Source organism: Silurus meridionalis, chromosome 10, assembly GCF_014805685.1.
Source record: "Silurus meridionalis isolate SWU-2019-XX chromosome 10, ASM1480568v1, whole genome shotgun sequence".
NCBI lineage: Eukaryota > Metazoa > Chordata > Actinopteri > Siluriformes > Siluridae > Silurus > Silurus meridionalis.
Window position 1 is genome coordinate 7,791,690 of NC_060893.1, and position 26,873 is coordinate 7,818,562.

At 39.8% G+C, this 26,873-nt stretch overlaps 1 protein-coding gene across 1 annotated transcript; it reads right to left on the bottom strand.

The window, feature by feature from the left end:
- Positions 1–898: 898 nt before the first annotated feature.
- prickle1a (prickle homolog 1a) lies at positions 899–25,732 on the bottom strand. The gene is made up of 8 exons (XM_046860043.1): positions 25,438–25,732; positions 8,051–8,233; positions 5,502–5,615; positions 4,262–4,399; positions 3,965–4,168; positions 3,649–3,835; positions 2,373–3,221; positions 899–2,284 (listed from the first exon to the last, which is right to left on the bottom strand). Exons 2-8 carry the CDS (start codon positions 8,222–8,224, stop codon positions 1,446–1,448), a joined length of 2,505 nt encoding a protein of 834 aa, XP_046715999.1. The 5' UTR covers positions 8,225–8,233; positions 25,438–25,732; the 3' UTR covers positions 899–1,445.
- Positions 25,733–26,873: the final 1,141 nt, after the last annotated feature.

Genomic DNA, 26,873 nt, shown 5'->3' on the forward strand with positions numbered 1-26,873 from the left:
TATTCTACATTCTTAGTTATCTCAAAAGTGTTCAATAGGGTTGAGATCAGAGCTCTCTAGCAGTCTAGTCCAATCCATGTAAAGCATATCTTCATGGAGCTGGTTTTATGCACAGGGGCATCATCATGCTTGATCAGGTTTGGGTCTCCTAGTTCAAGTGAAAGGACAATTTCATGCAACCACATCCAAAGACGTCCTATACAAATGTGTGCCTCCAAATTTGTGGTAACAGTTTAAGAAGGAACCACATATGCCTGTAAAAGTCGAGTGTCCCAATACTTTTCTCCATATTGTATATGTTGATGAATTGAACTGAAGACTTACTTCCGTGTGCTTGATCAAAGCACATAGCTAATGTTAATCTCTCTTCTTAACCTCGGATATTTAGACAGGACTGTGAGACCTTTGGCCTGGTGGTTAAAATGGTAATTGCTTAAAAGCCAACCTTGGAAAGACAGCTTCATGCCACACTTGAAAAAAAACCTGAATGAGATTAGAAAGCTATGTCTGGAAAAGCTCCAGCATTTTATATCTGATGTTAATACAACGCTTAAATCTGACCAACCATACTAATCTGGTCAGGTTTTGACCCTCCTTAGGAATGGTCATTATGAACAATGCTAAGTTATTGTGCACTGGTTTATTAGTTCTGTTATAATTTTGAACTCACTTACTAACTAAGCTATGAGGAGTACCTGTAATAAACATTCCCGATGTGTTCTCAAATCAGTTCATTAGTTTGTCTTGTAAAATGTTTCATTTGAAAACATTTCATATAAAACATTGGTAATAAATATTCTTCATTTATGAATGAAGAAAATAGCATATGCTGTTTACTATGGACCGTTGAAAAAAAGTTCAAACCAATGACGCACCACATAATACAGAAGGTAGAATGTATTTTTCAGTTTGTTTTAATAGAAAAGAAGCATGTGTACATGGGACCCTGGCATAACAAAGGTCTAACTGCATTGCATTTGGTGACATAAAAAAACAACAACTAATAAACAAATGTGAAGCTGCTGCAAATCATTTGTCGTCTACTGCTATTTGTCAACTATCATAGTACTTTTTTCCTTTGTTAAAAATTCAGGGATATAAAAATATCTGCTTTAAATCAGAACAGTTTTTTTTTTTTTTTACAATATATACACACATATTTGCACTGTTAAATATTCACTCATTTATATATGGTATTTTATAAATATACTCTTTCATTGTATCCATGACTAAGTGACCTGCTAGTTCTTTTCTTTCTTTTTTTTGCACATGTAATATTTTTGAAATGCAAGGCAACAGAGCCTTTTCAAGAATGTGTCAGTCTTGTTCATTAAAAATACTGCAGAAATGATGTGAGCTGTGGTCATTGCTGGCCTTTGAATGAAGCCAGATTAAATGCAGGCGCTAACTATTGTATTGCAATATACTGGTGACTATTTTCCAGTCTAGGAAATTATACAGTTCTTCCCCTTATGTCCTCGCTTCTTTTTGGACTTTGTCCTTGTGCCGTAAGGCGGGAGTACTTGATTGGGAAGTTTGTCAGCATAATACTGATATCTAGGCTGCCTGGGTTGTGGAATGGGTTGACCCAAGAAGAAGCCTTCCTCCTCCGATTCAGAGGAAGAAGATGAGCATGTAGAGCACCAATCGTCGTCGTCTCCGTAAAGACGATAGAATCTCTCTGCGGCCTGGTTCTGTATGCCGTACTCGGAGTTCACATGGGAATGGGAGTGCTGCACATGCTGAGATGTAGGGATAGGACCACGCTGGAGATAGTCCTCTCTGTAGCACATACGAGCTTGCTCTTTGGGCACGATGTGCAGTGCGTTGTCGGACCGAGACTTTCGGCTCCTTCGCCTGTGGTTGCGGTGATGGCGGCGGCGGCGCTCGTCTTGCTCGTCAAAATGGTACACCCTTCTCCGAGTGCGTTCACTCATCGGAGGCTGTCGCACGTCCGCATCTTCATAGTGTCCGTTGTCCACGACATCATCAGAGAACTTGACCTGATGAGGCCTCGATTGAGACCTGGATCTCCGGAGAACGGGAAGAATGGATCGTTTCTCTGGGAGAGGGATCACCTCTTCTGGTTCTTCCTCTTCTGCTACTTCTACCTGCTCGAGCTCGGACGTCAGGCTTTTGAGGGAGTTGGCACTCCTGTGGAGCATCGAAGAGTTTAGAGTTCCCATGTTGCTTGTCTTTTCGCAATCCTGATTCTCGAGCTTGGTGAAGTTTTGTAGTGAAAAGGGAATATGCTTCTCTTTAAAGTCGCCTTCCACTGATGCACCTGTTATAAAAGAGATTCAAGCTCAGATCTCAGTAGTTCATTAACAGTATTTTTCACACAAATTTCATTTACTGGTTTACATACTCACCCGTGATATTAGACAGTGCTAGAGAGTCCATGGAGTCCCGGACACACTGCTCTTGCTGCTTCAGCCCATCCGTGATGCATTCCAGAGAGTCGTTAAACCACTGTTTTTCCTCATGCTTAAAGTTAGAACCATGTTCCAGATCAAGCTCCTGGATTTTCCTGCTGCTTGCAGGTCCAGGATGACTACCATATGCTGAGTCTCCAAGTCCGTCTTGGGAATGTGTCCAATACATATCTGTCTTGTATTTTTTACTAGCCAGACTGCTATTGCCACCACTTACTGAAAGCTTAGACTCCACCTTATTTTTAATCTCAGAGTCAGTCATCCATGGATCAGTGGGTCTGCTGTCTTCGGGTTGCTGGAAGATCCCATGCCCTCCAAATTTAAGAAGTAGTTGGGTCATATAGTCTTCATGCTCAGCCCATTCTTCATGGTCTTCTGGCACTTCCTGTTCCTCTCTGTTCCTCCAGAAATGCTCGTCTGTTAAGTTCAAATGGGACAGCTTGTTCGACAATGTGTCTTCAGCGTTGCCCGAGAAACCAGGGAACTTGTAATTTCCGGCGGGCGAGAACAGCAGAGACTGGCGACACTGATCTGCAGAACGACTGCTCTTTCCTGTTCTGACACTGCGGCGGGATTCACGAGACCTGCCTGACTGAAAGGCAGAATCGGATGAGTCCGAAGCATGGACATCCTCACCAAGGCTACAAGCTTTGGAACAATAGATGCGGCCTTGTCTTGGCAGAAATGGACATCCTAGCAAAGAGGTTTTGCACTGGGCACAGCTAAAGCAATCGTCTGTGGCATGCCAATGGAGACCATCATACGTCATCTGCGCATGGTCAACCCCTACATGAAAATAACCAGAATTAGGAGGGAATGGGTAGATGCCTCAAAAATCAAACAGGGGTTATTGATGATACTAATGCAACCTTGATGTTAGAAGGATAAGATCAATGAATACATTTGCTGAAGTTTCATTTATTGTGAAGGCATGTGGATTATGAAATGAAATTTAGTAATAATTTACACTACAAATAATTTCCCTTTTCCACAACGAAGCAGTTGTACTAATTACAACGTCTTTTGCAACAACATTTTGCAGTCACATGAATATGAAATTATGGAATGACCTTTTATTTACGGTAAAAGCACTTGCTTAAGTAACAGATCTGAAAGATTAAATACAAGTCATTATGTGCAAATTTTCTGCAAAAGCACACTGGCGTTACTGCATTTAAGTTACAAGCCTAAGGACGTGAAAAGACAGGTTTACCGATGTGTTCTCCACAGGCCTCACAGTATTCAGCATACAGGGACTCGAAGCACCCACAACAGTAGGGTCGGCCATCTTTCATGATGTATCGCTGGCCACCCAAAATGGTTTCACATTCAAAGCAGGAAAAGTGCTTCATGTGCCAATGACGGCCTTCTGCCTCCGTACACTCGTCATCGAAAATGATCTGGAAAGTAGACAGTGTACTCAATTAGTTGATCTATCCAGATGTTGAATCCATTTAGCACTAAGTTGATTAGGAACAATGACTTCACGTTTCCTAATTTTAAAATACATAGTAAGTGTTTGTGCCTACCTCATCACAGGCTGAACAGCGTGGCTTAAGTAATTCAGCATGATGTCTGCCACAATGAATCTTCCCCTCATGGTAGAAATAGATGAGATCCACTAGCAGCTCGTTACATGTTGAGCAAGCAAAACACGCCGGGTGCCAACACATTCCGGACCCTGCTCGTGATGCGAACACTGCCATCTCTCCTCCACCGACATCCTCCCCACACTGAAGTAAAAAAAAAAAAAGTCTGTTATTTTTGTCCGACTATATTATTTCTATGAATCATCGACAAATAGGAATTGTTAATTAAAAACATACATGTTCGCAGATCGCGTGAAGCATAGCCCTGGGCAGCAACTTTAGATTTCCCCGCCCAAGCGCTTCCTTTTTTCTTTGCACGCTGAACATGTGTAGCTCCTTCTTTTCTTCCTCGCCAAGGGACTGGCAATAGCGCACCTAAAACAGGAATAGAATACCTCTAGTTAAAAGATTCCAGGGTTTGTCTGGTTTTATTTAAACCATTCAGCGACCTCTTCTACTTCTGCGGGCTGTGAACGGTGAGTGATTTGGTTGAGCGAGTGATTATGAGCGACAGAAATGTTCAAAACCCGAGACTGCAGAAAAACCTGAGACAAAGCAAGCAACACGATAGCACTTCAGAGCGATAATTGTGGCACGCACAACACACATTGGAGTAGCATCCTTACAGTCTCTGCCTGCAAACCACAGCCATGTGAGGAATCTCTGTGCCACATGTTGTGTCGAGTCCCCCCAGCAACATCATAAAATCACCAGCTCAAATGTCTCTTTGTGCCAACACCCACAGACGAACGAGGAAACAAAGATGTCCTCTGTGATGGCAAGAGGAATCCGATGAATGACACAAGGTATGAAAAACGCATGAGGTTAACCAGTACCCACACTTATTCATCCTTAAAAAGCAATTTTGAGTGGGGTCTGAAATGCGATGCAGAAGCACATCTTCATTCAAGAATGGACGAAACAAAAGACGCTTTATTTCCTCACTGATTTTCGGGACCCTCTGGAGGTGGCGGTGCCCCTGTGGGTTATGGCTTCAAACCAGAGAACCAAAGCTGGAGGTTTCCTTGCTCTAGAGATGGCTTGTTGTATTATGCCTGGTATCTGGGGAGTCCTAACATCCTTCCTTTGATTATAGCAGTTATTGCCCCAAGCAAGGCACTTAACCCCAAACTGCTATTGAATTCCTGCTATACAGTGTGCCCTATTCCAGATTTGCTTTTAAATAACTGAACAGAGGTGTGAAATAAGCTTATACAGCTAAAGAAACATTTTAAATGCAACTCTTTGATGAACAATCAATTCATATACATATATACATTTTCATAATACGTAAATAGAGTAGTTAATGCAGACAGGATGTCAACACATTCCTTCATTCTTATTTTGAGGTTTAAGCATATCTATCTATCTATCTATCTATCTATCTATCTATCTATCTATCTATCTATCTATCTATCTATCTATCTATCTATCTATCTATCTATCTCTTAGTACTTTTCAATCTAGGTTATCTTACCTCATTGTCATGCGGAGGCAGTTGATACAAGAGCTGTTTGATGCGGTATTTCTCTCCTGGGCTGTTAACATATGGAACCTTATTCTCAGGCAGGCAGGAGAAGTACAGCTGGACCTGCAATGCCGAAAGCAAGAGTGTAAAATTACGATTAAACACTGATATCACACAAAAAAATTTTCAAGTAATTACACCCAGGCAAATGTCATTTTTGAAGGCCGGAAGCAATATAAAAAAATATGTGCTTTAATATGAAAAAAAATGTAATGCATTTTAATGATGCAGATGTCTCTAGATGAGCTTTGCTGTCAGCACACAAAGCAATTCTTATTGGTTTTTGGCAAGCATTTTGATGTCACATGTCTATGCTCGTTTTTATTTCCTCTGAGGGTGGGGGGTCAATGAAATCGTCATGTGGAAAAAATAAACACCTATTATTTGACTATCCCTTTAACTTGCTGACTTTTTTAAATGTACATGTCACTCAAATATTAGTCAGTCAGGCTGTCCTGATGTCATGGCGAACAAGCTTGTCCAGGAATGACTCTTTGACCAGCCTGGACCTGCAAATCAGACATCACTGACTGGAAATGAATGAAGCTCACACCTGCAGATGAACAGCTGTGTTCTATATATACTGTGCTTTATTCATAAAGTGAACTGATTACATGATAGCAAAAGGTTGTGTCATAAGTTACAAGTGATGAAAACCTGTCGTGGATAGATTCAAACCCCCCCCCCTGTGTTATATTATATCTAAAACAAAATTATATGTAAATTTATTTTAAATATTGAATTTTAGTAAATAAGTGATGAGAAATAGTGCTGGATTCAGCAAAATACTTCAGCATTATCTTACAAACTCTTTGCTACCACAGAACTTTTAACTCCTTTATCTCTTCTATCAGTAGATTTTAATTATACAATAATAATTCATATTGTTCTGAAACGTCTTGTCATCCTTTTAAAAATGTAGATGTCTGCCTTAAATATTTAACATTTACACAGCGACTTACAACTGAGCAGAGCAGGTTAAGGGCCTTGCTTAAGGGCCTTTTGTGGCACCTTGGTGGTGGAGGGATTTGAACTCATGACCTTCCTATCGAAAGGCTAATACTGAGCTACCACCTCTGGCATATACTAAAATTGTAATACTATTTAAGTTGTCAATATACAGTATAAAGGTGTGCAGGCTCTCATTTACACACACACACTGTAAATATTTTTGCTATTATTATATCGCGGCACACTCTTGTCCTTGACAACTGACATTCCGGTATCGCTTATCCGCACATGAAAGACAACTGGAATTTACACCAGGGTTTAGTAACCTCCATTACATATCCATTTTATCATGTCTACGAATAGCAGGGCTTGTTGTTCAACGTTTGATTAATTTACTACTGTTACTGACCTACCATGAAGGGTCTATACTACTATTTTTCATTCTGTGCGAGCCAAAGATGCTTTCTTTACTGTGTTTTCCCCTCTAGCGGGTGACCTCGGTAAGGGGCATAGGTTTATGAGTGCTGGTCGTAACATTCAGCAGATAAAGAAGATTGTGCTTGTCTCCTCCTGCTTAAGCAGCATCCTGCTGTTATTCAGGCTGCCATTTAAACCTGACAATGAGCAGTAACATAAATCATGCTCATTTCATGCTAATATTACCACCCACTCCTCTCCCTAGGGCAACTAATGAACAGTGTGGATTCTTTTTTTTTTCTTTTTTGAGTATCTGTGTACTTCCCAGCAATGATCACCTATAATGTTTCGGGGGTAATTTACGGAACGGCAGCTGTAAAGACATTACAGTTGCTCCTTGCATTTAACACAAAGGCAGTGTTTGGATTTTAGTCTTATATTGCTTTAGACCCTGTTCTCGCCCCTCACCCCTGATTGCAGTCATATGTGCTTCTCAGACGAGCATTGACAGGGGGGGGTATTAGCAAGCCTCTGAGATAACTGTTAAGTCCTTCTCTGTTGACTTGGAAAAGTGCCACATCATCACATTTCAGTCACGAGAAGGCCTGCCTTTCGCAGACGCGCCAATACAAAAAACAGCCATCGCCCAGAGTGTTCCTCATACTGTGCGCTTAGCTGGCAGTTAGTGTTCAATCGCTTTAGGCCATTGTCTGCCAGCTTGCCTTAATGACTTACAGACTTTCCACGAAACAGTTTGTAAATAAAAAACAGCATATCCTGTTTCCAAGCGCCTGTGGGGCGATGCCTACAAAATGCTCTGCTTCCCTAACAAATGAGTTGGCTGATCTAATTAGAATGATTTAGAACAAGCTTGGAACCCGATGGACTGATTAATCCTTCTTTGTATATAAATCAAGATTGCTTAAGGATACTTGCACTCTCTGTTAAGTCTGAAATCGGGTTGTCTAACCCACTGACAGGCTTGGACTCAAATCAGCGATAAGAACAACGCTCATGATGTGACATGTATTGATTCATCAATTTGGTGAGGTCATTTTATCAGCTGTTTTTTTTTAAATACCAGAGATGGGTGTGGAGGTGACAGTAAGAGCATTTAACAAATGGCTCACCTGTTCGGGTCGTAGACCAGGTGGAACCCAGGCATACTCCTCTAGAGCGCATCCTGAATCATCATCCGAGGTAGAGCTTCTCTGAAAGCCGAACGTGAGCTTGCCGACCTTCTGATCCATATCCAGATGCTTCCCGCTCCTGGGGAAACCACTAGGATTCTCCAGGTTCATCATGCAGACCTCCTAGAGATGAAACAAGCAAAAAGGCTTTTTTGTTACTCATGAATCTGTATCCTCTGAGTCTGACAACACTCAGAGAAGCTCCAGTGCTCATTACTTAAAACACATTATGTTGATTTTTGGCTTTTATAGCAGTGATGATTCATAGTTTTCCCTTTATGGAGAAAACAGGCCTGCAAAAAAATCTTTTTGCCTGTTTTAGTTTTAATGTTACTGCTGATAGGACCGCACAGGATTAGAATTAGCACTTGTGTGGTCGTGTGCACGCTACAGTCCTGGGCTATTGCAGTAGGCAAATACATTTTAGGACTAGATATGACCGTGAACGTTCTAAAGTTTCAGTTTCTAGAGGGTTTAAAAAATGAATCAGATAAAGGAATCAGGAGAGAAAAATGTACTAATAGTCAGTATATCTACATACTTTTTACATATATTTCTAATGCAATATCGTGAATAATGTGTTTATTGTGTTTATTTTTTAGTTTGCTTTCACAAAAAGCCTGACATGCGGTCTCAAGAGTGAGGGAAAAGGCGTCCTTGTTCGTAAGAAACTTCACGTTCTTCTTCTTTTTTCTATGCAGATGTATTCTGCGCATCCTATCATGAAGTGTGGGTAAAAAAAAAAAAAAACTTTGTTCAAATGACTTTTCCAGACATGCCTGTTGATCATAAATAGTTGTGTAGTTGTGGTCAGATTTCAGCTATACGGACTCATACTGTGTGACTTCAGTCAGCCCTAGTCACCACTTAAGCACCCCTCCTCCCCCTCCTGCACCTCTTCACTCCCTGCTGTGGTTAAGTGGACAGCTGAGAAAGCCAGGCACATTTGATTGTACTCTTTGAAGTGGCATGATAGTTTTAGCCAACACGCTGCATATTCATGACTGATTGTTCGGAGTGTCTGACTCTCTACTATTCACACATCGTACAAAGATTAACGTGTCCAATGTACGAAGTGTTTCTTGTACTTCCATTGAGTTGGATTTGTCCCTGAATAATCTTTATTGAGTGAGTTGTTCATTGTGACTGCTTAGCTTTTCAGAATCTGTCCAGTCTTGGCTCTTGTAGCCAACTATTCACTGAGCAACAGTTCTTACTTACACAAAGCTATTAATATGATAAACAATAATAAAAAGTTTGAAGATGAAAGCACATATTATTAGCCTGTAGATCTGGTAAGGTTACCAGATTTTGGGTCTGTTTGGGTTATTTTCTGGTTGATCTAAGATCTTTTGCCTTTTGAGATATTTATCTCCTCACTGACTTCTTAACCTGCAAGACAAGATCTGTTAGTACCACCCAAATAAACGCGCACACAGACTCCTATTCTTTTAGCTATTTAACCCCTTAAACTACTGGCTTGTTATTCTGTTATTCATATTATTCAGTAACCACTATTAATCATTCAGTAACTACACTGAAACCGATAAGGAATGTATGTCGTTTTAAGACCAAGACTTAGGAATGTGAGGTTGTACCCACAGACGAATGTAGGGGAGTTTAATAGGGTTAAAACAAACCTAAAAAAGTAAAGAAAAAAAAAAGTTGGAAAGCAAAAGGAAGCCCTATAATCTTTTTAAGGCCTCAAGTATTCCCCTACTTTTAATTAAAACAAAATTTAACCAGCTGCCTCAATGTTTTGACACACCCTCATTTGAACATCAAATTTACAATTATTTTGCTAATTTTCACTTCATCAGACACCATGGTGGATTTCACCATTTAACTAACTCCATCCTGTATCCTGGACAAAAGCCAGGTTTTTATTCATGTGATCATGTGTGGCCCTTTCCAAATGTGTTACTCTTCTAGCAGAAAGTGTTTAACATCTATTTCTTTTGTAGAAAACCTTGTTAACATGGCTTAGGGAGCCCAAGATGCATATCTTTTAGATCCACCCACAGAGAGCCTGAATCCCTCAGCCAGAGGCTGTGCACAGGGGGTCTGAGTGGGCGGACTAACAACCCCCCCAACACACACATGCGCTTATACACTGGTACAGTTTGGGGACCATCAGAAATCTAATCTAAAAATATTTCAGCCGTAACAGGAATTGTTCTGTATGTCCTGAGGAGCTGAGGTCAAGCCCCAACAAAATTCAATTTCCTGACTCACTAATAGAAATGTATTTGATAAAATGTATCTGTATTAAGTGATTATCTTAAGAGTCACTTTCCTATGCTTATTTATTGTGAGTTATCCCAATCAATAACTGAACATAAAGTTTTGTGCAGGTGAACTGAATCCACAAAACTTTCCATTCATTGCAGGCCTCGATTGATTTGGAACTGCGCAAAATACCGTCAGCTCTGGGAACCCGACTAAAGGTTTTAATGTCAAGAACATGATCCTTGGCACCAGTTCTAAGCTCTTAAAAGTGTCTGTGTTCCACTGATGAGAGTCTCTTTCCACTACAGCGCCGAGGATTAGAACGTTAAGTCAACAAGTCTATATCCTATTGTCTGTTAGAGATTAGATACATGCTCCAAAAAAGCACTCCAAAAGGACTCCCTCTTCTGCATGAACAGAGTAGAAGATTGGATGGATACAAGAGAACTGTTTGTATATGCTATGCAGGCAACAGTGAAACAATTTGGCAGAAAGAGATCGTCATTTCTTAAAACGAACATCAGGTTCTTGTCCATTTCACTCATGTTATCTTGTATATATTGCAAAAATAACAGTTATTTCAATCATTTAGCATCGTGATGAGTTTTCATAGTGTGCCAATGATGAGGTCAATATGTACGGTTCTTCAGTAGAGATCTCATTAGAGCACAATTGATATACTATTCTGTTGCCAAAATGGCAGAAAAGCTTGTGCTTGTAGCTAGAAAAGGACCACCTGTACTCAGGCAGGCTTTCATCAAGCAGTTGACTAGAACTTGCTGTTATTTAACCACAGCTTCTCTGTGGTCACATACACACTCTCACACCATGCTGTATTCAGCGAGACCAGGCATTAGACAGATGCCTCTTTGCCACATTTAAACTCAAATCCAGTGCAGGATATTAAAGTTGAATAAAACTGTTTCTAACTTGGAAAAGTAGAGCTTACCCTGACATATTGAGCCAATGACTAATTATTTCATACCTCAAGTCAAAAACAGTACAAGTCAATCCAACTTCCATAATTACCTCTCTGGACCTTACCTCTCAAACACACAAGTCTTGAAATAAAGGGAACTCTTCCAAAAGCTCCTTCCCGTTCTTATTGTAAACACATCATCACATCAGATCACATGTCCTCAGGAGTAACATTTTCCAGGCTTGGCTTTTCATATCTAAAAATCCAGTTGGCTTGGTCCTTAGGCCTCCTGTTGCATTTCCTTCCAGTAATGATGATCTGACTAATGTGTACATCCAGCACACAGCTGGAGTGTGTGTGTGTTAGTGTGTATGTGTGTGAGAGATAGAGGGAGAGAGTATGAGTGAGCAAGAGCGAGAAGAGCAGTTCAACCAGATGGCTCCTTCACTTACTGCAATCTGTGGAGCTCAGGCTGGAAGCCACTCCCTCATAACCCAGCCTCAGCCATTCAGCTCTAGCACCCCCCCACCGCCCTTATACATTACACTTCATATTACACTCTTATATCTTACACTTCCAACACTGAGTATTTTCCTCACAAGTTTATTTTTTCCTCAGAATGTTCCAAAATGTAGCTGTAGCTTTGATAGCCTTTTTTAGGTCAATCCAAGCATGTGCGTTAATGAGCCCGGTTATTTTAGTAGGGCATTTTGGCCCTGTTTGCTTCAGGATTGAGCTGAGAAACTGCTCCAAACTCAGATTTAGAGATATAACCATACTTTTAGCCTATTTAATAACTTGTAAGGCCAATGTTAAAGTAGGTCTTCTCTGTCCATGACATTTCAACTGAATGGCCATTCAGCTTAAGTGTGTATGATCTGTGGCTTGTGTCGATTTGATAAAACAGTGTTTAATTTAATTCAGAGATATGTATGGTTACATATGAAAAACGATCACTAATGTGTCAGTGACAGTACCCTTAAGGAATTAGTTGTTTCGTTAACTCATGCATTAAAACTACCAAAACTTGCCAGAGGCAGTTTCAGACAGTTTTCTTCACTAACAAAGTCAATCTTACAATTACAATGATGTCAGCGGATCGATGTCACTGTGCCTGAAGAAAAGCTCTACATGCAACCCAGTGGGATTATTTCCATATGAATCAAAGGACTAGTTCCTTTCCAGACCAACCACTTCCACAAGGAAGTTTCATGATTAGTTGCAGTATTGTTTGAGTATACTGTTGTCTATTTCACTTGCTTTATGCAGGGAAAAAAATAAGTTAAACTGCAAGTGAATTTCTTCTTCTTTTTTTTAAACCATACCAGATTATGACGTAAACCCACCAAACTTAGACAACCTCAAGGCCCTGAGTAAAACACAGTTGACCTCATCATCTCTATAATTTCCTGAGGAATGTGAAAAAGTTGGAGGCCTTTCTGTTGTTTCAATAAACAAAGCTTAAAGTTGAGTCCAAGGTGCTTGCTTCCTAAACGATGGATGATGGAGGAGCACCAAGTCACTCTATCCCAGGGTGGTCTTTGTGGGTACTCCAAACCATTTCACTGCAAGCTTTTTCGCTCATGAAACCGAAGCTTCCTCTGAAGTCTGCAAAAGGTGTATGATTATACACCCTGGCTAATTCAGCTGTGATGCAGGCTCATCTTTGAAGTACAACTTGAGCTTCTGGGATGTTTAACTGTTTAGTCTTCTGTGCAATGATTGATAATTGACATTGTGGTTGTGTGAGGGTTTTTTTGTTTTTTTTTTTGTGGACAAAGCCATTGTTGCAGTCAAGGACATAGACGCTCAATCCCAGCAGGACTGAGCCCAAACTCGAGGCCTTTGTGTTCGGAGTGAGATGAAGAAAGAGTTCACACTCCTTTGCATTAGCAAGTCTTTGAGAGATAAACAACCCCACATCCTGCTGTGAAGGCTTTCATGAGTCTTTGCCTTGGAGTGTTGAAAATGCTGAGTGACCTCTGTCCTCAGTGGACAGGCAACCCATGTTGATACTGTATTGACAATGCAATTTCATTAAAAAACCTGCAGCAATTATGGGGGATTATGAAAAGTTTCTAGTGGCCTTGAGGCCCATATGGCATTACGGCACAGCGTGCAATTAAACCCAAAGCCCAGTAGTAGGGAGCACCTCTGCACTATTTAACAAAGATTTTACTAGGTGCAGACTCTGGCAACAGGCATGAGTTTTTCACACCTCTTTAATTATGGAGGGAACAGTTCGCTGTTACAACTACCTAATAAAAGTTCTTGTCATGTGCTATAACTTGATTCCGGCTTTCTCATTTAAGCAGATGCCCGAGTCAACTTCTTTCTCATTTTGCACACAGTAGTTGAGCTAATTGTGCTATAGACGTAATGTCCAGAGGCAGTTCTTTTTAAATACAAACACCACTGAAGAAATATTGATGATGCCTTACGACATAGCTGAGCTAAAGATTTTTTATTATTATTTAATATATACATTTCCCATTCATAACCCACAAAATGTCATAATCTGTTGAAGTGATTTAGGTAGTGCCCCTAACACTTCTGGGTTCTATTGTTAGAGTACTAGCTCTTGTTTCACAGGTCAGGGTTGACCTGAAATACTTGTGAAATATAAAAGAACACAAGTCACACATCCCTGACCCCTAGTTGTTCCTTAGCTACATAGTGCCATAAATCTCCTGCCCCCTCGCAAACTCCTCCCCCTCCCTCCCACCGCCACCACTTTCTGCCCACTCGTGTTCAGAATGACCCAAACAGCAGCTCACACCTGGTTTTAACTTCTTTGAACTGTAAAACAGACGCTCTGACCTAACTTGTCCTGTCTCAATACACATCTCATAGTCGAAATACAAGAGTGCAGGTTGGAACAAAACTGTCTTAAAGTCAAAATCCTGATCCACCCAGTTTCTCATCCTCAGAGGATTTGAAAAGCATAGCCTTGGCTCTCAGAATAGTGCCCTATATTTGACAGTGTCCTAAATTCTTCATAATGTGGGCCAATTGTCACATGGTCAGTTCGGTCATATATCAAATTTCTCATTTTGTCATTTATTTTATCGAATCAACTGACTCAGAAAGGTCAGATCCCACTCACTTGGTTTTTCACACATTGTAAGGACATGCTAGTAAGAGTCCCAATGATCCTGAGACAAGGTTATGTCCCAGCAGCGTACTGCTATTTATTGCAGTTCACACTCATTGTTTAAGATAGTGCCTAGTTGTGTGCTCGCCATCTTATAAAAGTAAGGCTGTTTCGAGACTTTAATGACCTGCCAATGGCCATTATCAAGACACAAGCATAACAAAGGCAGAGCCATAAAGGCCAATAAAGAACCATCACCCTACTGTAACAGCCCTTTGCTCCTCAGCAGAGGAGGGAAAGGTCAACTGATGGAGTGTTGCTCTGATATGGACTACGCCACACTGGCGCTGTGTCAATCAGTGCTCCTATAACCCTCAGATAACCCCTTTAATGCCATATGATAGAATGAGGTTGTTTGACTTTTGTTCAGATAGCATACACAGCAATATCAAATATGGACCAATGCTAAAATAAATGAGAATTTCTGAATTCTATAGCTGGGTCAACTAATCGAAATCTAGCCGTGTCAAATATTTATTGCATATTATCTTTTGGCTTTACTACATTTGAGATAGATCCTAAGCAGCATTTGATTTATTTCTAATGTATCAGTATTAAATACATTTAAAGTCCTACCTTACCATAGATTTGTTGTAAATGTTGGAACGACTGTGTTGAATTTCATACAACGTAAAGAAATGCACCCCATCTGAGATCAACTCTAATGGGCTATATGATGGGACATTGTATTTCACCCTCTATTTGACTCTTTCTCACCTAGCTGTAAAGAGCAGAGCTCATTGCGAACAATGGGAAGTGGGCTGACACATTCCTACACTGTTGAGGGTAGGAAGTCCTTTTATATCGTCACACTATACACAAAGACCATGTGGCAGTCTACACACATACACTTGGTCAAAGGGGCTGTTCTGAAACACATATAATATAATCTGATAGGAGATTTTACCAGCGAAAAAGAAACACAAAAGTCGATTTATGTTTCTGAGTGGTGTAGTATATAGTGCAGTAAAGTCAGACGATTTACATTTATAAAAAAGAAAGGAAATAAACTCAATGAAATAGCCAAACACACCATCGAGTTTATTTTACTCGCGTGTCTGTTCACATCCATTACAAATCGACGCGCCTTCGAGAATTTTGTTAAACAACGGCAATTTTAAAAGCACTAATTAAGTGTAAATAAATAAAAATACCCCAACACTGAGTTCAGCACATACATAACCACTTGAAAATGTGTTTCCAGATCTTACACATCATGTGACGATCTCCCAAGATGTCTAACACTTCAAAAAGGTATAATCTAAGTGGCCACACATTCGGAACAGTTGACAACGTTTCACAGCCCATTATCCGATCCCTTAAATCATTAACATTCCTCAGAGAAGTGCTCTGTTACAGTTTTTTTTATATAACCAGCTAATTGAACACATGCCTCAGTTGGACTGCAGAGGAAGAAGCCTCACTGGTCTGTGCTCTGTATGATATACCTGGCTTAATTAGACACAATTGAAAGCATTAAGTTGAGCACTTGGGCTGAAATCCTAAAGGACAAAAAGAGGGTTCTGCCTAAACCAAATTACTCCTGATTGCTCTCAGACGTAAGTCCTTTTTATAGATAATACAGATGTACAGTGGGGTCCAGAAGTCCGAGAACATTAGTAAAAATGCTTGGAATATATACATAAATTGTGTTTGCCTGTTCCGTCCCTTTTTTCTTGTTTGCTTCAATAACAGCGTGTACTCGGGCTGGCTCCACAAGCGTGCACAAAATTTTAGATTAAATTCTCTATTGATTGTTGTCCGAACACAAAGACATAAAAAGTAGAGATTAGGAGGAAAATCTGACCATTTTGTTTACTTTATGCCATGTGCCAGATGCCCTTATCCAGAGCGACTTACAGTTATCTCATTTATACAGCTGAGCAATTGAGAGTTAAGGGCCTTGCACAAGGGCCCAGAAGTGGCAGCTTAGGAGTGATGTGATTAAAACTCAAAAATCTTTCATTCCAAAGTCCAATGCCTAAAACACTGACCTACCACTTGCCAATTAACATGGTCAGTGTTATACATTTGCCTAAGTTGGAATAAGATTATAGAACTTTTAATTAGTATTTAATTAAATATTTTGCTTGCTTTTGATTATAAATAAGAAAAAAAACTAAAACAGATTTTCAATGTGAATTCTGACATTTGGCCCCCACTGAATATTGTTAATAAGCTGTTGCCTTTTGGTTTTTGCTCTCCATATGGTCATAGATATTTGTCTTAATAAATACTTGAATAGGTCAGATGTCTGGGGTCTGTGCACTGTTAAACTGTTGTCAGCATCATAATGACGCTGCTGATGGATTTAACCTGTGGCGCTCGGACGGTAGGATGTTTTTTGTCTACTCTTTAGACAGGCGTCTTGACCATGGCAATGGTCTAGAGTGACCTTAGTAATATCACCTAGCCGATGCTGACTCAGGGTTACGCCGTCACCGTCACCCAGTAAAAGAGTTTCATTGTCCCTTACAAGCCACATGTGGCTGTTGCCTCTCTGTCTGTCTATTGTGAGCACTAAATTGCGCCGTATTCTTCCCCCAAAAGGTCAAACCTCTACAAACTTTTACTCCAGTTTCCTGTTGTTCTTTCTAAAGCAACTTAAACACTATAGACTGCTGACCTAAAGGTTGCAGGTTATGGTGCAAGTCAGTGGACCTCGCCACTAAACATAAACATTATAACAGATTTTCCAAAGGGCAGACTGTGTGTTCTTCACAATACCACCTATTTCTATTGTGTATTAGGCATCAGAGCCTTTATTGGTCACAAGCCATTGGTTGGAATTGTGTGTGTTTCTAAAAACTGGATGGTTTTTGTGGCAAAATGCAAGAAAAATTAATATGCACACATTTTTTTTGATGTGGTGATGAGCACAAAGTCTTAAAAGACTTTCAAGCGCTTGAAATTTGTCATTGTTTGGTGTCAGTTAAAGCACGTCAGTGAAAGCCAACAAGCTTGGTAGTTAATAACGGGTGTGTCCATTTACAGTACCTAAGCTAAGTTTGTGTGTGTGTGTGCACACGCTTGTGTGTCATCCCATGCACATCTGGTTGTCTGCCATTCCAATGTTTTCATTTACCCTCAAACAGGAAGACAGTGTGAGCATTCCAAACAAACTCAGCACTCTTTGAAGCCCCATTATGTGTGCTGGAGGCAAGACACTCGTCTTTGACACCCCCTCCCTCTGCACCATTGTGGGCTGCAGGATGACACTGGGAGGTATGTCCTCATCCTGCTTTAGTCAATATTGACCCACCTGTATTTTGACCCCAGATCCTACTGACGCTCACTTCGGTCATAAAACTGTAAGGAGCTCACTGACTAAGAACCTCTGTATAGGATTAAACACAGCAACTACTGTTTTAATTTTTCTCTTAGATTGCAGATAGTATTCATTCCTTTCAAACTGTTTCAGTGTATATTTACACTGTTGATGGTGTTATCAATCAGGTTTCCGAACTGCTCTCAACTCAGCCGTAAAATCAAGAGTGTTGACATACCTGCTAATAATCGGATCATTATCGAATGTCTGTATTTGATCTGATTATTCAAGTGCTCGTGTCAACAGCATACTCTGAGATCTTCAAACCAGATTAGGACTTATTGGATTTCAAAAACTCCAGGTTGCATCCGGCTGCTCGGGTTTCTTTTTCGTTTGGAAATTCCAACTATGCTTTTGCATCTAATATACTAATAGCCCACACCCATTTTCATATCCCTACTATTGACATAATACGCAGTAAGGAAGGATGGCTTTACATTGATGGATAGAAGGCTTTCCATAGTGGTACTTAGAATCAATTACACAGTGCGCCTGAAAAACTGGCCTTTATACACGCTTACACGGTAAAGATATTCGCCGACTGGTTTATAAACGATTTTGGCTCAAAGTGTGGTGTGTGTCAGTGTATTTGGAGGCCAGCTCGATTTCCGCCATCTGATTGGATTCCCAGGCATCAAGACGAGTGACAATTTCAAATGGAAAAGCATTTTATTCAAGACATGGCATACTCAAATGACAAGACCTGTTTTGTCTATCAGAATGTCAGCCTTAATAGACCATAAAAAAAATTCATAATTCATACGCTTCTCATAATAATCCACTTCTCATAACGATTCATTCCTTGGAGTGTTGCGTCAGTCGTATGGCATTGCATGCGGATCTAAAATTCCACTCCTACTGCAAGTAATCAGCATTAGCTGTCTGACAAATAAGCCCTTATTAGTGGTTGGTAACATGAGCATGTGTTCTTCACATAACTTTATGTGATTAGTAAGAACAACTGAGCTGCTGTTTTCCCAGATGGTTCCATAGTAAAGACTTTGTCTGGCTCCTTTCACTGTTAATGACCAAAATATTGTCTATATATACACATAAACAGAATGGAATGGAAATGAAAGCAAAAGAAAGTAGTAACAGCATGGTGTATTTTGGTTTGGATGTTGAATACAAATATGGGTACTCACAAGTCGTAACCTTAAACTATATAATCCTTTCTAGCATGATTACCATGAATAAGCTAATTAACACAAAGTAGTATGTCATAAGCCACCAAATCTAAATCTACAAAAGCTAAAGCTCCAAAGCTAAATCTCTTTAATCTCCAAAGCAGCGTTAATTCAAACCACTTTCAGCTGAAGCCTTCATTGGAGTCAGCAATTATTAAGTGTAAGATGATAAAAAAAAAACAAAAAAAACATGAAAAGGGCCAGCAGTGTAATTCTATGCCATGATTGAGTTGTATTTTAGTTTAGCTAATATATTTAGATAAGTATAACTCTTGGTACTGATGAGGCAGAGGCCCCATTAAAGTACTTCGCTAGGTTGGGAGTTCAAATCTCATGACTGCCACAGAGCGACTGTTGGGCCTTTAAAGTGTTATGTTACAATTTTTTTATGTCTTTCTTGAGTGTTTCTGAAATATATTTGAGGTGATTTTAGCTCTAAAAATGGGTGTATTAATAAACTGGCTTTTTGAGTCACAGGCTGTCAGTCATCAATATTTATTAGCAAAATAGACTTGTTCATTATTGTTCACAAATTGATTCCCACGAGTACAGAATTTGGCTACTGCTGAACATCTGGACTCATATAAGCCAAAATCTGATATATATAGTTTTTGATACCATATAGTTTATCGGGACCAGGTCAGTTATAGTAGTTCTACACAGCACAGTTTGATATGGATTAGCTGAATGTGTGGTGTGTCGTGAGTTGTTTTCCCATGACATAACTTTAACCATTTGACAAGTGACAAGCGCAAGTCAAATGCACCATCTACAATGTGTATGGTGCTGCCACGTTAATTAAATCAAACTAAACTAAATCTTTAATGAAAATTTAGAGAAATCTGAGAGAAACTTTCTGTGCATTGTATGTAGACTGTTCAGCTTTATTACATTATTTACCTTATAGGCTGCAAGCAAAACTGTTTGTAGGGATCTACCATAAGTATAATATGGTGGCTTTTGCTTAGACCACGGTAGGGAAATCACTATCTATATCCCAAAATGTGTTCACTATGTGGAACTAAGAGTACTATCAGGCTGTAAACCCTTTTTGGAGAGGTTACTTTGGGATTTTAGAGCTGGGAAGTCACAGCTCACTTCGCATGCAGAGAAAAGATAACCAAGTCTTGTTTGGCAGTGGAAATCACATCAACATGGAGGAAAATGGATAATTATCAAATAGAAAAATAGTAAATAGTGCTGTATTTGATCAAATAAAGCTATGAGTCTTTCACGAGTTCCTACTTGGCATATCGAGATGCTCTCCTCAACCTCTCATATATGATTCGTATTCGTATGGTTTGTGCAAGTACGTTCTTATTTTGTCGCTGCTAAATTGGAGATACAGTAGTAGTACCTATTTAATTTTCTCAGTGTGGGTGTAAGAGTTAAAAAAATCTAAAGTATGGGATAAGTGTCATTTTTCACAATATATCGTCTTTAAAGGCTGGACATTTATCTGCCTTAATTGTAATTTGACCAAATAAATGTGTCTACAGAGGCTATGAGCTTTTATATAACTCATAAAAAAGGCTAGAAATCAGTTGCTGTCTTTCATTTCGACTAATGTTTATGTTTTCTGCTCGGTTGACCTACCACACTGTGGTATCTTCTGTCTGATCCAAAAGCAATTCACATGCACTAAGCGGCCACATAGGCATAGACCACCATCGACTCAACAAGCGGCACATTCTAGAATAATCTGAGCGCTTCTACTTCTTTTTGAGAAGCAGGAGCCTCGGCCCTGCAGCCTGCCTGCTGAAGGAAAAGCAGGTTACTGCTTCTCGTTTTAGCAATGAAAGACACTGTTATTCCAAGTGCCATGAGTTTATTCACCTACTTTTCTTCGCCTTTTCCTCTCCTTTCTCCCCTAGATGGCCCATGTAAAAGGGTGCCAGAGGATCTGGGTTTGGAGCAGTTTAGCACACAAGTAGGCAAATGGTGATTAATTCAGTCTCACACAAACGCCGCTCTGTGTATGCTGCGCCTGCCCAGGCATTAAATCAACAGAGAGACGTACACACGCTGGCACCAGGGATTAACTGTCGACTCCTATGGCATATACACATGAACACCATGTTCCATTCGTTAATGCTGCAAAGGAGACACGTCCCTGTTATCTCCCTCCAATCTCACACCTTGCAAACAAACACTTATAGTAATGTCCTCCTGTGTGGTGGACTTGAGCTGTAATTGTAAAGCACTCATATGGAGTTGGAGACTTTATGGAGTCACTCCTGCCATTTGGCACAGACACAAGGAGCCAGTCAGAGAGAAAGAGAGAGGAAGGGAGAGAAGGAGAGAGAGTGTTGGAAGTTACAGTTATGAGACGGTTGATCTTGTTTTTATTTATAGTGCTTGGGAGACTTAAACTGCAAAAATAATCATAAAAATTGACATAAAATGCAGATGAAAAACAGATCAGTACTGAGATTTGGAGAAGGGTTGACAGAGGAATGAGATAAGAATGATATGATTTAGAAAAAAACACCACATACAGTGCATCCGGAAAGTATTCACAGCGGTTCACTTTTTTCACATTTTATTATGTTAATCCAAAATGGATTAAAATCATTTTTTACCTCAGAATTCTACAAACAATACCCCATAATGACAACGTGAAAGAAGTTTTGTTTGAAATCTTTTCTTTTTTTTTTTAAAGAAAAAAATATATATCACATGTACATAAGTATTCACAGCCTTTGCCATGACACTCAAAATTGAGCTCAGGTGAATCCTGTTTCCACTGATCATGCTTGAGATGTTTCTACAACATGTTTGGAGTGCATCTGTGGTAAATTCAGCTGATTGGACATGATTTGGAAAGGCACACACCTGTTTACATAAGGTCTCACAGTTAGTGCATGTCAGAGCAGAAACCAAGCCATGAAGTCCAAAGAATTGTCTGTAGACCTCCGAGACAAGATTGTATCGAAGGGTACAGAAAAGTGTCTTTAGCTTTAAAGGTCTCAATGAGCACAGTGGCCTCCATTATCCAAAAATTTAAGAAGTTTGGAACCCCCAGGACTCTTTTGGTCCAGTTTGGAGGGCCACCCGGCCAAACTGAGCGATTGGGGGAGAAGGGCCCTAGTCAGGGAGGTGACAAAGAAAACAATGGTCACTCTGAAAGCGTTTCTCTGTGGAAAACGGAGAACCTTCCAGAAGAACAACCATTTCAGCACTCCAACAATCAGGCCTGTATGGTAGAGTGGCCAGACAGAAGCAACTTCTCAGTTAAATGCACATGACAGCCTGCGTGGAGTTTGCCAAAAGGCACCTGAAGGACTCTCAGACCATGAGAAACAAAGATTGAACTTTTTGGCTTCAATGCCAAGTGTTATGTCTGGAGGAAACCAAGCACCGCTCAACACCTGGCCAATAAAATCCCTACAGTGAAGCATAGTGGTGGGGATGTTTTTCAGCGGCAGGAATTGGGAGAGTAGTCAGGATCAAGGGAAAAATTTTTGTAGCAATGTACAGAGACATCCTTAATGAAAACCTGCTCCAGAGCGCTCTGGACCTGGGGTGATGGTTCATCTTCCAACAAGACCCTAAGAACACAGCCAAGATAACAAAGGAGTGGGTACGGGACACCTCTGTTAATGTTTTGAGTGGCCCAGTCAGAGCCCAGACTTGAACCTGATTGAACATATCTGGAGAGATATGTAAATGGATGAGCACTGACGCTCCCCATCCAACCTGATGGACCTTGAGTGAAAAAATAGATGTGCCAAGCTTGTAACATCATACTCAAAAAGACTTAAGCCTGTAATTGGTGCCAAAGGTGCTTCAAAAAAGTATTAAGCAAAGGCTGGGAATATATATGTACGTGTTTTTTTTTAGTTTTAATAAATTTACAAAGATTTCAAACAAACGTCTTTCGCGTTGTCATTATGGGGTATTGTTTGTATAATTTTGATGAAAATAATTAATTTAATCCATTTTGGAATAAGGCTGTAAATAAACATTTTTTTTAAGTGCTGTGAATACTTTCCTAGTGCACTGTATGCAATTTGGATCTGTTTTACCAGTATATAAAAATTCCAAACAAGGCAAATTTAATAAATATAAATATTTGTTTATTTTGTAGCCAATACATCACCAGAGGCTTTGATCTGTCAATGGCACGCCTCCTCAGTGCCAATCGCTTGCAGCAAGCATGTAATACACAATGCGACCACTGGAGGGCACTACAGTGTTTCTACAGTGGCTCCATACATTGAAATATAATATAATTAGTGGTCATTCAATAATCATTAAAACGTTTCAAAATGCAAACCCTAAAGCCAGATTCACATTTTTAAAACCTTACGACTGAGGTTAAGGAATACATTTACAATTCTAACAGGTGAATTTAGATCACACTGCAATATGCAGTTTAAATAAATGTCTTGATCACAGTCTGATTATGATTAGACAACATATATTAATTATAATAGTAATAGATATAAATTGAACATAATCAACTTGAAAAAAGGGGTGTACACTATATACAAAAAAGGTATATAAGGTATTTTCCTTGTCACTGCAGTTGTCAATCAGTGCTATCCTTTGTAGAATCTTTGTGTGAATCTTTGACCTTGAAATGTGAATATAGAGTTACTTAAAAAAAATAATAACAGAACATAATTGGACTTTAGGGCAAACAAATGTACTTTGTACTCTAAAAGTTAGTGAGTTAGTACACCACAGGCCCCTTCCCAGTTAAAATATACATACAAAAGTACAAAAACTGTTCCATTGGTGTTTATGAAAGTGAACGCAATGCCAATAGTGCAGGACAAACAAGTCTGATAGTTATATGTAGATACAAACTGCAAAATGTTATAGGATAAGTACAGTTTTGTGAATTTTACAAGTGTTCAAACTAACTGGTATATGACAAGTAGAGTGGTACCTTTATGTACAAGTATACAAACTACAAAAAGGTGTAGGAAAAGTATGCTTGGTACGCTTATTTAAGACTGTACTAACAAATGGTGTAGAATAAGTTGTTTGGTACATATATTTGAGAGTATGCAAACTACAAAATAGTCTAGGGCAATTAGTTTGCCTCCTATATTTACAACAGTTTACAGAATGTTGTAAGAAAGGTAAAGTTTATATTCAAGTACACAAACTACAAAAAGTTGCTGAACAGGAAGTTTGGAACCTATATTTATAAGTACACAAACTACAAAACGATGTAGAAAAAGTGCAGATTGGTGCCATTTTTTAAATCAAGTCTTCAAATGACAAAAAAGATGTAGAACGTGTGCGCCAGCAAACTACAAAATGGTGTAAGAAAGCAGTTTGGTACCTTCATTTGAGTTCACAAACTACAAAATTAAGTAGTACAAGCAATCTAGGGCCTTTACAAAAGTGTACAAAATGATGTAGGACAAAGAGTTTAGTACCTTGTGAGAGAGTATAAACTACAAAATGGTGTAGGACAAGCAGAGTGTGTACAAACTACAAAATGGAGTAGGACAAGTACAGATTGGTACCTTTACAAGTGTGAACAAACTACAAAAGAGTTTATGACTAACGGTTTGGTACTGTTACAAGAGTGTACAAACTACAAAAGAGAATAGGACAAGTACAGATTGGTACATTTGTCTAATAAAGTCTTCAAACTACAAAAAGATGTAGAACATGTAGTTTGGGAGCATTTATTTGAGTGTACAAGCTACCAAATGGAGTTGTCAGTTTGGTACCTTTACAGTAATACAAACTACAAAAAGAAGAAGAAAAAGTGCAGATTGGTACTTAAAAAAAACAAGTCTGAAATATAGTTTGGTAGCATTTATTTATGCAAATATGTTTAAACTAGAAAATGTGTAGGGCAGGTCTGATATCTTTGAGTGCACATACTGCAAAATGGTGCAAAATAAGTTTACAAGTATGTAATAAACAAGCAGTTTGATGTGAGAAAATGGTGAGGCAAATTGTCAGAGGTAAGGAATCACAGCTCGTGCCTGTCAGCATGCAGTCATGTGAATACACGTGAGTTTAGAATGTCACATTTCACACTCGTTAACATTTATTTTTTTGATTTTAGACACAGATAAAGCCGAGGCTAAGCTTTTAAACGGCTAATGGTTACGCCACCCTGCCTGTGAAGTGCAGTTGGCACCGATGTGACAGGCAACAGCTGAGCCTCAGGCACAAGGCCACTGTATGCTCGCCTTTTTTTCCCAGCACGCGCTCTTTCAACGACTTGCCTACACACGCAAAAAAAAAATCCCCACCATCAAACACACTGCATGGCTAGACTACCTGCATGCATGCCCTAATAATTATTGCATTCGATTTAGACCGTGATAACAGGCAAATAACGAGAGTTGTGACACCTGTGCTTATTAATTATAGTATCGGATTATTACTGTATTAACCTCAGGCGCGCGCATGAGAAGTATGCAACGAGGAAAACACAGCACGCTCACGTGCGCGCCCCCGGAGTAAGTTAGGCAGCTCCCCCATTTCTGAGCACATGCATTGCAACGATGTCAGCCGAGAAAAGAGACTTACGTGAATGTTTAGCTACAAGAATGATCCCGAGCTCGATAGTCCTTTATCTGGTTGAGCAGTCGTACTTTGTTGTCATTGGTGTTAAAGCTGTCCTTCATGCATGCATCAGACCAACGCACATAGTCCTGTGGAAAGTCCTGGATGCACGCCCAAACCTCATCTAATCACTAATATGTAATTCACTGAATCCTCTTGAATAATAATAATAATAATGCAAAGTCGTCCTAACTGTGTGCTCCCTCTGCAGCAGAGTGCACTTCTCTGTCCTGAATCAGGAACACAGAGAAAATGACATTAGCCCTGCTGCTCTGAGCCTATTGGTTTAGCTTCACCCTCCTCCCTTCAGAGAGAAACACATTCTTGGCTGTCTGGAAAGTGGAGCTTGAAGTGTGTTAGGCTCAGACACAAAACAGCAAAATATTCAATATAACACTTTTTATAAATGTTAAATTTAAACTTGCATGTATGATTTATACAATCGATTTCCAATTCACTTAAAAAAAAACGAAAATCTTCCTTGTGCAATGATGGTACTATTAAAATTCACACTAAAAAGGAATTTATCTACATGATCCTGAATAACTTTTAGAGTAACACTTTCTACATGCACTGTTTCCAAAAACATAACCCACCGAAGGTACAGAACACAAACACTATAACGCCCTTTCTCCTAGTGCATCCCGCTTCAAACAACTGCAGCAATACAAACTGGAGCTGAGGGCCATTTACATTGTTTTTGCCGTCCTATATGGTCATTCTGACAGAATGCAAAACCTTACGGCACGCCTCTCAACAGGACCTCTACTATCTCTCGCTTTCTGTTTCCACATTCCTAAATTGCGTGGGCTTATCTCAACAGTGGCTGGCCTCCTGCAGTGTCCTTTCCCAGCCGTGGCCAGCTGTAGGCGTACGGAAATCTGATCGGCTTTTAAAGGCTCTGTTCGCCTTCTCGCTCTGCTCGCCGTGCTTTTGACTTTAACCCGAACGAGTCCAAACTCTCAGTGTTCGCTGGAACCCAATTCCAACCACTATGGTCTGAATGGTAAACCAACATGGCAATGGCAAGACTTTACACAAATACTGAGGCCAAATCGGATACAATATTTATATGTCTGTATGAGATTTTTCGGTCATACTCAAGGTCTTAATTAAAACATTTTCTGCATCGGTTAAATTGTTGACTGTAACAAGCCGAGCAGTTGAAAAGGGCCGAGCAGCGAACCGCTTGACAGTTGACTATTATAGCATGTATGTACTAGTCATATATTTGTTATTCTTGCGCTGGTAAACATGCAGCCGTAAACAAATAAAACGGCTCTATTTGTGTGTCTAACCTGCGGGTCATTTTCAGGCTCCGGGTCCGAGGTTGGCTAAGGTTATGACCTACTGACCAATGTGTGTCGGCCCATGTCAGAGCAGGCTAAGAGAGACCAGGT

Excerpts from the sequence above, each read along its gene's own strand:
- prickle1a (XM_046860043.1), bottom strand. The coding sequence starts at position 8,224 with ATGATGAACCTGGAGAATCCTAGTGGTTTCCCCAGGAGCGGGAAGCAT. Across the intron at positions 4,400-5,501 it reads TGCCTCCGCATGACAATGAG|GTGCGCTATTGCCAGTCCCT; the intron begins GTAAGATAACCT and ends TTCCTGTTTTAG. Across the intron at positions 2,285-2,372 it reads AGCACTGTCTAATATCACGG|GTGCATCAGTGGAAGGCGAC; the intron begins GTGAGTATGTAA and ends CTTTTATAACAG.